The 10,534-nt window shown below is 35.8% G+C and overlaps 1 protein-coding gene across 1 annotated transcript; it reads right to left on the bottom strand.

The window, feature by feature from the left end:
• Positions 1-262: 262 nt before the first annotated feature.
• Positions 263-9,623, bottom strand: LOC137388472 (malignant fibrous histiocytoma-amplified sequence 1 homolog). Its single transcript, XM_068074958.1, has 6 exons — positions 9,475-9,623; positions 8,261-8,389; positions 6,733-6,873; positions 1,318-3,368; positions 1,143-1,226; positions 263-309 (listed from the first exon to the last, which is right to left on the bottom strand). Exons 1-6 carry the CDS (start codon positions 9,621-9,623, stop codon positions 263-265), a joined length of 2,601 nt encoding a protein of 866 aa, XP_067931059.1.
• Between the last annotated feature and the right edge of the window lie 911 nt (positions 9,624-10,534).

Below are 10,534 nucleotides of genomic sequence, written 5' to 3' on the forward strand. Positions count from 1 at the left end.
GGAAACAGCAGCAATAATAAAATAAAATTAGTAGTATTTGTTACTAAAATAGAATTCTTGCAGCCAATAGCCTTAAACAGGTCTAATACGTTAGACTCTGTCTAGAATGACCTTCCAATGACATATTGTCTTCATATACTCCGAATATGTCTGTTTTTCATTAATTTGAACTTTTTTTGTGTCACTCAAAATAAGGGAGGGCGAGATTTCTCTCGTTAGTTGTGTGGGTTCAGCGTTGAAAATGAATAGAAAAAGCTCTGGTTTAAAACAGCAGTACGTGCAGGTAAGATGCAGGTAAATGCATCGTACCTGCATGTATACATGCATCGGTATACTCAATAATAGTATCATATTAAAACTGTTGACTTTAACAAAAACTTACTCATGATAATATGCTTTAGCTTGTAGCTGGTTCATTTTGCTAACCAATGTTAAAATATTTTAGCTAATGTAAAATTTCCCCTTTACATGTTAATTATGTTGTCTAAAAAGACACTAATATGCTACGATGAATTGGTTAACCCATGAGTTATACATAGTCTGAATGTGACCAAACGTTTCATACGTGTAGAGTGAAAACTCCCCAAATCACAAGTAAAGGCAGAGTGTGGGTTTCCATTGACTCTTTTTTATAAAAGCAATGGTAAATATGAAGTAAATAGTGAGTAAAAGCTAATCTATAACTAACTGCTAAACTGTAACTAACTAACTACCACTACTACTTTACTTCACTATGCTTTACTACTGCTTTATCTACTATACCGACAGCCGTGTCTGTCGTGTCTGTCTGCCCATTCGTTTGTATGAAGCCACTGTTGGGTGTTGGAAAAAGATTGCATCAGACTGAAACTCGCAACATTTGCTTGCTACCATTTGCTCCTATTATTCTCCCTCAAAAATTTTAGAATTATGGAGCCAATTCTTATTTTCTGCGCACTCAGTGAACTCTGTTCGTTCATTTTTACTGGCACACATAACAACACTATGAATCACATCTCACAAAGACAGTTCTTTATCCTCAAACTGCATAATTTTTTGCAACGCAACATTTTTCTTGATGCTGAAGGTTTTACTTATAAAACCGAGTTACTGGTAAAACGCTGGGGAAAAAGTGCATTCATAATGTGCATCTAGAGAATTACCTTCTGGTCTTTGGAAACATTTTGACTCATTGTCTTCTAGGTACTTCTCAACAACCTGTTTATCCTCTAAAGTCAAGTTCCCACCTAAAGGCGTGTATCAAAAAGTTAGACAGAAGTAATATTAATGGTAATTACAAGAAGAGCTCAATGTTTTCGAAGTAAACTGACAACTCACAAGGATACACAAGTGGTTTTGGAATCTCGGGCTTCTTGCTGCATGTCTCTCCAATATACTCTTTGCTACAGAACACTGGCTCCGTGCCAGAAAATGAGCTCGTTTCCATTTTCAGTCTTACCTCTGTGATACCATCAGAGTTTGCTGTAAATGCCGGATACAGCCAATCCGGATCGACAAAGGTGCCAGGATTTGGATCTCTCAGAAACAGGCAATGTGAACACACAATTTCAATAGATGGTCGACAAGCCTTCCAAATAGATGAAACGTACGTAACAAGAGTTTGAGCAGTTTTCAGGTGTCTATTCCACGAATCTGCAAGAACGTTTGCGTCAGTCGAGGTTTGTAAGACCATTTTATTTTCCTTGTCGAAATGGATGAGGTGTGTGCAACTTGCACCATGGTACACTGTGGCGCCATTATAAACTACTTTCATTGTAGTACAAGGCCCTGCATCAGCATTTAAAAATGCTGCTGTCGTCAGCTGGTAGCCGTACTTTGGTAGTGCCAAGCCTCCAAGCTCCATAACTAACCTCAGTTGAATACCTCCACCTATCTCCCAATCACTACTCATACATTTAGGCGAAAAGTAGGGCACGATGTAAGATTTCCTCATGCCAGCATTTATTGGCCCGTGCAGTATCTTGAAACAATGTAGAAGGTCAACTGCAACCTCTTTTGGAAATTGTATGTGGTAACTGCTCAGTAGGTGCTCAAGAAGTGCATCATCCAGTATCCCACTCGTAATAAAGGTTTTTATCAGCTCTTTGTATTTTTCTTTTCTGATGATCCTATCACGGTACTTGAATGAAGTGAATGTTCCAACACGGTCTTGCCATTGCGCTTCTGATTGATGATGGAATAGTAGAGATATCATCTCGGCGATGAGCGATATTCTATGGAAGATGCAATGCTTGAGTTGGGGTACGTTTTTGAACCAAAGAATATCACCTGTGTTGTGCATATAGTCAAGGACTATATGGCACTCCATTGTCGGAAACTGCCTTTCGACAGTTGAAAGGTCGATGTAAAAACTATCTTTATGTGCATCACTTAGAAATTTCGTGATGTCATTCCAGCACTGAGGAATTGTCGTTTTAAATTCTTCGCATCTTTCGTCAATAACTGCTTTTAACCTTTTGATGTTAGAAAGTTCTGTTGGGTCGTCGCTAAATTGAAAAATATCAGTTTTTTGAAATATGGGAGTGGCTTTGTTGGACAAGTGTAATATTTTCTGAAAGTCTCCTTTACCTCTACCGTGATGCTCTTCTTCCTCTTTCAGCATTTCAAGTTTCAGCTTTTCCATACTATCAAGGAGGTTTTCAAGAACTTCTTCTACTTTCCCTTCTGGCGCTGCTTCAGTGTGGGTAATTGCCAACAAAGGTGGACCGAGGAGAGGACAGGATAGGTAGAGATGCGATAGCCAATTCCAGCAAGTCTCTTTTGCTGCCTTTTCTCTGTTACTACTTGAAGAAATCTCTGAAAATTCTTTGAGATTTACTACAAAAAGAGGAATATTCCTTTCTTTTAGAATGTATTGGTAAGTAATATGGTAAATTTCATGACCTCCGTGATCAACTAGTTTTGCTATAGACTCGGGTAACTCGAGATCTTTAACTTCAAAAACTTTGGTTGCTTCCTCAAGTGTTGAAGTGTTCTGCTTTGATCGGTTCGTAAACCTTCTCTTTCCTTCTTGGAGACTTTTCACCAGGCTTGTTTTGCCAGCAAGAGAGTTGCCAACAATGGCGACAGGTACAACAGCAAGCTCGACGAAATCTGCTTTGTTCTTCAATGAATTGAAGTACTGACGTACCGCAAAAAGCCCTTGTTGGCATACGGCATACGGTGGTTCAACCAGTTTTGGACAATTTTCACACAACAGTGTGTCTAGGTTTGTTAGTTTGATCACTTGCTTGGAAATCATTCTAAGATCAATGTTCTCTCGAACATCTATCTTTTTTAGCTGGGGTAAGGTGAACACAACTGTCGGTAGTTCTGTGAAGCAGTTTTTGGCAAGATGAATAGTCTTCAATTGATTCAATTGGTCAAAGCTACAAAAATAGTTGCATAATTAGACTTTATCCTACTATGGTAATTCTCAGTTTTAATTAATCTTTTAATACAACACAGTTATAAACAAAAATTAATGAATTTAAAATATGTCATATCTGCCAATTCTTTACTGTGAACCTGTCCCTCACTTGCTAAGACATCTGGCACTAACTTAGACACCAGGCACTCACTTTCACAACTGTCTCTCCTGTACTCTGACACTTGCCACTCACTTCGGCACTTCTTAGTCACTTTGACACTTGTCATTCACTTCGACACTTGACACTCATTTTAACATTTGCCACTAACTTTGATGCTTTACAATCACTTGAACCCTTCCCACTCACAGGGAGACTTGACACTCACTTGAAAACTTTCTATTCAGTTGGACACATCCCATTCACATGGACATTTCCCACTCCTGTTGACATTTGGCACTCACTATAATGATTGACAATCACTATGACACTTGGCACATAGTTTGACACTAGGCACTCACTTGGACATTTGACACTCATTTTGATACTTGACTCTTACTTTGACATCTGGCATTCACTATTTAAGCAAGAAAAAGATAAGCATCTTACCAATGCCTTGGTACCATTTCTAAATGCAAATGGAACACTTACAAACAACTTCAAAAGCAAAAGTTTTTTTACAGTTGTACTGGGGCTCAATCTACATGTGTATATATATATATATACAACATACAAAATTTGTATATATACATATATATATATATATTTATATATTTATCTGCATTTATTTGTCTTTTGTTGGTTGGTCATCCCTATGTTCAGCTATAGTGATTAAAACTTGGGACTGAAAAATCCTCTTGCACTGGATTTGAACTCGCATCCTTCAACTCGTAAATTCATGGTCTGTCGCTTCTAACCTTTACACCAAGCCATCCTTTTCATTCTTACTTATCTATCGTTATCCTTATTAAAGCCTTATATCCATTACGTATTTTTTAATTTGTCATTTTCAAATGTGCCGTTTCAATTTCAAATGTGCCCTTACACGCCTTCAATTTTTGATTCTTCCAATGGGCAATCGCTAACAGCTGCAAAAACTGACAACTGTTTACATGTACAGTTGTATGTTGCTTCATCTTAAGTAGGAATTGCCTCTAAATTTATTTCTATTTGGTTAGAAAAAGTACTCCGTGCACTTCACTGCTATATATTTGTACCAGTACCGAGAGGTATCAGCATCACAGTAATCAAAGTTTCGATTGAAAACTTCTGCTGCCACAGTAACCTATTTTATACATACACTCTTATGTACTCATTGTTATTATTAATTCAACATATTCATCATCTTTATTTTGGTTTTTTTTCAGTTCGTATTAATTGTATCATTACCAAATCTTTTTTCATTGTAATCATTGTAGCAAAACAGAGTTTATCTAGCCATTACTTGCTAAATATTTCACAATTAAACACCTTTACAGATGTTTTATTTTGTATCCTAATTTATTTAAACTGCATAAAATACTTTTCTAATGGTAGGAAATTAAAAAGTTAGAATGATTAATGTTGTAAATGCTAAATAAAAAAAACTTTCTGTGCAAAAACCATTTTATTTTCCGAGCAACGCCGGGCCTTCACTAGTCAATTATTAAACCCAAAAAACATAACTCAGTTTTTTTTATTTTTGAATAACTATGCTATTATAATTAATATTAATGTAATATTAGTAACTATGTATGCTATATACGACATATGTTATGTTTTATTTAAGGTTGCTGCAATAAAGATTACCAGATCTAAATGACTTTATACATTATTGTTATCCAGAATTTGTGAGCAGTTTAAATATGCAAATGATAATATATATTTCCACAATATTGTTTTCCTTCAGCAAAAACACACGTTTGACACATGTTCATGTTGGGCAAAACTTTAAAATAGTTTTGTCCAACATGCCCAAGTGGTTTGATCGCAAATTTATAGCCAGCTCTTTGCATTTAGATATCTCATCAATGTTGCTAAATGTCTCCGATGTTTCCTGCAACCTTTGTAGCAAGACAGTACATTTTTGACATATGCCATGATTAACAAGTTGACTGTTTAGCTTGTAACCTTTTGTAGTCAAAGACGAAGATTTTGATTTAATTATATAGGAGTACACTGTGAACCCACAACAAACACGAGTGTTACCATAGTTTTTTACACTGCTGTAAATGTTTCAACCAACCATGATCCCGTTCTAGGATAAAAGTATTTTGTTAGCAGTAAGTGGAGAGCATTTTAGTGACACGTTTAATAAAACTAGCGCAACCCTTGGCCTTCAACTACAAACTCTACCGACACTTCGCTATAATATTTTACTTTGAACAAGTCGAAAAACTTTAAATTAAAAAAAGCATTATTACTAGAAATGATCAATAGAGATACTTATAAAGTTTGCCCTTTATCTGCTTTGAAAATGATTTAGTTTTGTTCAATATGATACTATCCTGACTCCTCCGCAATACCACTAAATTATCAACTTTTGAAAGATGTCTGTTCAGCTCACTCAATAATTCCTGATTTCTGTCTTTCCATTTTGTGTTTTTTTGCATGAATTGAAAAACATATTGTTTATAATTACCATTGATGATACAATATGACAACAGAGAAATTTAGCAATTGATTTTACACAATCAATCGATATATAAATATTGGACACCAATAATTCATTAAAGGTATTCAATCAATTCAGTTCAAACAAGAAAATATATAAAAACGTTACTATACAACAACATCACTCTTTTTAAACATCCTCAAATGACTAGTTGATCCAAAGTTGCTTTGCACATTTTAGCCGTGGTTTCAAGGAAACCCATTCTTTGAGTGGTCTTAATATTTTTATTCAACATAAAAGACTCTGATTAGCAACATTGTGTTAACATTGTGTTAACAGATTGTTTTGCCTGAACACTGCTCAACAGGTCTTATAATTTGCATTAGGTTAAATAAGTTTTCTTATACTTTCAAATATACAAAGCCTGTAGTCAAACTCTATCTTTCCACCATGATCTCAAGCAAACAGTTATTCATGAATAGTCAGGGATGCAATAGCCTTCATAAACTTTGACAGCAGTTTGCTCTAACTCTGAAGAACTTAAATGTTTTATATAAGAAGCAATGCAATATATTACAGGCTACTAAAAAACTGATAGCTACAACTTGATATTCTAACTACAATCATTACACTGAGTACTACGTGTGACTGATGCTAATTTCAAAAAAACTGACAGCAGTGTAGAACTCAGATCTGAAAGCCCTTTTTGGTAATCTAAGGGCAAAGGTTAAATGAGTTATCATTTTACGTTTAAGAATTCTTATTAGAATAAGTACAATTATAGATGCTCACCAGGCTGGAAGGTCTTGAAGCTGACAAGACAACAAGTGCAGCTCTGTGAGAGATGTTAGCCCTCCGATCACTTTCGGAGCGCTATCTGACAAGTTGCTTTTAAAAATGTGAAGAAACTTGAGTTGGGTGAAACCAGACAGACTAAAATTAATAGAAAACAGAATTGGTTATATCAAGCGTCAATTGACCCTCAAGTTTTTGATACAGATAGTATAAGTAGGGCTTTTTTTAATAGCCTCCGAGGCTAAACTTAGGTGCCATTTTGAAAGCGTCTCACAGCTGATCTTTACCATGATAAGAGCACTGTTTGTCTGAAGTCTCCCTGAGAGCAATAGAAAAAAATATTGTTGTTCATGGGATTTGAGCCTAGGGTGTTAGATATAAAAGCAAGCATGCTACCACTACATCATTGAAGCAACTTCCTACTTTAGGCATAATTCTCCATATACTGATTACTCATTACGATCTCTCACAGTGAACGGGGTTGGCAAGGGTACTAGTTGTGATAAGAATACAATGAAAAACAATTACAGAACCTATTTTCTACTTTGTATGATGTGTACGACTGACATATAACAGTATAGTGTCTATTTATTTGTATATGTTTATGTATCTAACACTTGTTTTGGTTTGACAAACATTTATAAATACTGGCCAGGATTTTAGTTAGTCATATCTTTAAGTGTTTTAATTGGACTTCCTATTGGTTAATCAATGTTCAGTAAATGCTATGACTCATATTTGGCATCCTAATATCTACTGAATCAGCTGTACCAGTTGGCATCCGCTGGCTTTATGGCATATAAGGAAACCCCAGAGGAAAATGAACCCCACAACTGTACTTCATGGTTTGGAGACTATTATATTTTACATAATCAACAAATGAACTTGTGCAAGTGAACAATTGAATAGAGGAAGTCAAGCAATGTTGTCTTCAATATGGATATAAAATGGATATAGCTTAGTCGTTCTGTTCAGGTCTCTTGTGGGTTTTGATATTATATCGTGTTAGTAGTAGTTGGTGTAGTGTGGTGTAGCAGATAGTCTTGGTATTTGTTAGGTGTTGCATATGCTTTTAGTGGTATTTGCAGCACATAGTATTAGTAGCATTGTATTATTGTATTATTGTATTGTTGCAGTGAGTTGTATTTAGTTGTATTGTAGCATTGTATTAATGTATTGTTTTGACAATTACGTTGACTGTACGTTTCGTAACATATCTTTCAGTATTGTGTTTTTTTTTGTCAAAACAAAAAGTTATTTATTCTGTAAGAGTTTATATACTTGGTTTGTAATCCTCAATAAATATTCATAATAATAATAAAAAAGTGCCAGTACCCTTTCACTTTAATAATAAAAGTAGAACTCAGTAAACATCTCTGAGGATTGTATGCTTAGGCGCAGAGCGAGAGTTGTGCTAGCCAATAAATGTGAGATAGTCAAGGAGGACAAGTGTTTTAAAATCTTCAATTTAAACCTATTATGATGACTGTTACTAAGTTTTCATATGGCAATAGCGTAGTGACACCTGCTGCCTGCCTGCACCTGGTGTGACACCTGGTGATAGCGCAGTGACACCTGCTGCCTGCCTGCACCTGGTGTGACACCTGGTGATAGCGTAGTGACACCTGCTGCCTGCCTGCACCTGGTGTGACACCTGGGTACCAACAAGCAAATCATGTTTCCATAAAACGCTATAGTAGAAAGATGGTTGTGCAATGGCTTATGTCAAGGTTGTTTTTTGCTATGAAGCAAGACGTATTTACATGCCCAAGTGTTACACTGTTATTGGCTAAGGCGGTTTCCTAGGCACAAGGATGTTTTGGCTCTAAAAGGTGACACTGAATCACGACAGAATGAGAGGAACATGGCTGTTTTCATGATGGTATTGCAGCATGATGTTAAGGAGTCTCTACTCTATTGCTGTATAAAAACATAGTGTTGATCTGTTCAGGGAGCTTTTTTGCTTCATATTATATCACTAAAATGTGATAAGCAGTAACGGCATTGACTTTGCCTTGCTCTGGTACTTAACAGGGGGAGCCAGTGCTGTTTAGTTACGTAATATATGATATATAGTATATATATTTACATATTATTATAATTCTGTTATTATAGCTACATCTATATTGTTTCAGCTATCTTGTTTTTGTTTGCTGTCTCAGCCTGTTTGTGAAATACTAAGATTCTTGTCTGATTCCTAAAACATACTTTTACATCATGATGTTTGTATAGTCACTACGAAAGGAACCTTTTATCAAATTCAAGAATTATCATTAACTAACAATAGACCTCGTGATGCCCCGTGCTGCCCCGTGATGCCATGATTTGATTCCTTTCATTTTCAATCCAATATCTGGCAGGTTGGGGTCTAAGAAGCTGGTTCTGAGAAACCAGTCATTGTTTTGAAATGTAATATTTTTGGCAACCTAGTAGAAGGCATGGAGTATATGCATGGAAATTTGAATGAATTTGGCTAAAAAATGTAGAAACACATAGCAGCAATGCAGACAAAAATGCAAGCATGGATCACACCATACAGACTACCATATGCGCACATGTGCACATGAACATCTACTTGGATGCACACACATGCATGCACGCATGTACACACACAAAGACAAAGTCAAATTTATTAATGGAGCTATATTTTACAACATTCTGGCATAGGTTTACTTCTTAGGTAATAAAGAAACACCAATCCTCTAGTTACGGTGCAGTGACTCTCAGATAGTTTCTTACCTTTGTAATTGAGTGCCATCTGATAGATTGGTTAACCAGAGACGTTCCAGCTTGGGAGAGATAATATTTAGAGGTGGCACCTTCTTTTCACATCTCAAATCAGTTATGAAGTCATCATCAACATCAGCTACAATCTCTGGTACAGTCATAGTTGAAGGTGGCAGCCGCCAATCTTTGTCTTTAGATTTAGCAAGTCTATAGGAAACCCTGTATCCTACAAAATAAAAATAACTTTTGCTGAAAAGTTATGCAATGTTTTTAGGTAAAAATTTTGTGAGGGTAAAACCAACTTTAAAATAATCGCAGGTTGGTAATACAACAATCCAATAGCAGGTTTGCTATAATGTTTCAAACAGCAACCAAAAAGTGTTTTTTAAAAGATTAAAACAGGAAGTTTATAGCATTGCTAGGAGATGTAAATTATAAAGGAATAAAGAAAATGAAATTCTAGCCTTTTACAAAATTCTGCTTTAGAATTCACATTATTTTGAATTCAAAATTTATTAATAACATGTTCACGTTTTCTCAGTGACCAATTCTGAAAATAAGCAGAACAGCCTACTGCCCTCATATATAAATAACAAACTTTGTGTGTGATTTGGTTTGTCCAGGTATAGTTATTAAAATCTTGGAACGAAGAATCCGTATCGTAGGAGATTTGATCTCGGAACCTCTTGCTCCCTAGAGGATTTACTAAAGTCTTAAATAATGAGAAGTAATGTAGTTGCCTGCTACTTGCTATTAGCCTGAAACATTGCTAATGGATAATTTGAGTAAGCTTACTAATAAGAACTTCTGTTCTCCATGGCGTTACGCCATCACGCTGCTTCGTAACGGAGAGCGGTAGCGTATTTGCTCCTATATGCCGACATATACCGCCTGATGAATTCATCAAGCTCGTGTGAATGAATTGGTAAGGCGTTAGACTGGTGAATGGAAGGGTCCGAGATCAAATCTTATGGGGATACAGATTCTTTATTCCAAGATTTTAATAGCTTTATCTGGACAAACACACGGACAGACTAACTTTGAGAAATATAGATATAGGGTACTCATGTTT

Source organism: Watersipora subatra, chromosome 2, assembly GCF_963576615.1.
Source record: "Watersipora subatra chromosome 2, tzWatSuba1.1, whole genome shotgun sequence".
Classification (NCBI taxonomy): Eukaryota; Metazoa; Bryozoa; class Gymnolaemata; order Cheilostomatida; family Watersiporidae; genus Watersipora; species Watersipora subatra.

Bases quoted from the DNA above. Each gene is read 5' to 3' on its own strand.
- LOC137388472 (XM_068074958.1), bottom strand. From the start codon at position 9,623: ATGACTGTACCAGAGATTGTAGCTGATGTTGATGATGACTTCATAACT. The intron at 3,369-6,732 runs GTGAGCATCTAT...CTATTTTTGTAG, and splicing joins CTTCAAGACCTTCCAGCCTG to CTTTGACCAATTGAATCAAT. The intron at 310-1,142 runs GTAATTCTCTAG...GTATACATGCAG, and splicing joins ATGTTTCCAAAGACCAGAAG to GTACGATGCATTTACCTGCA.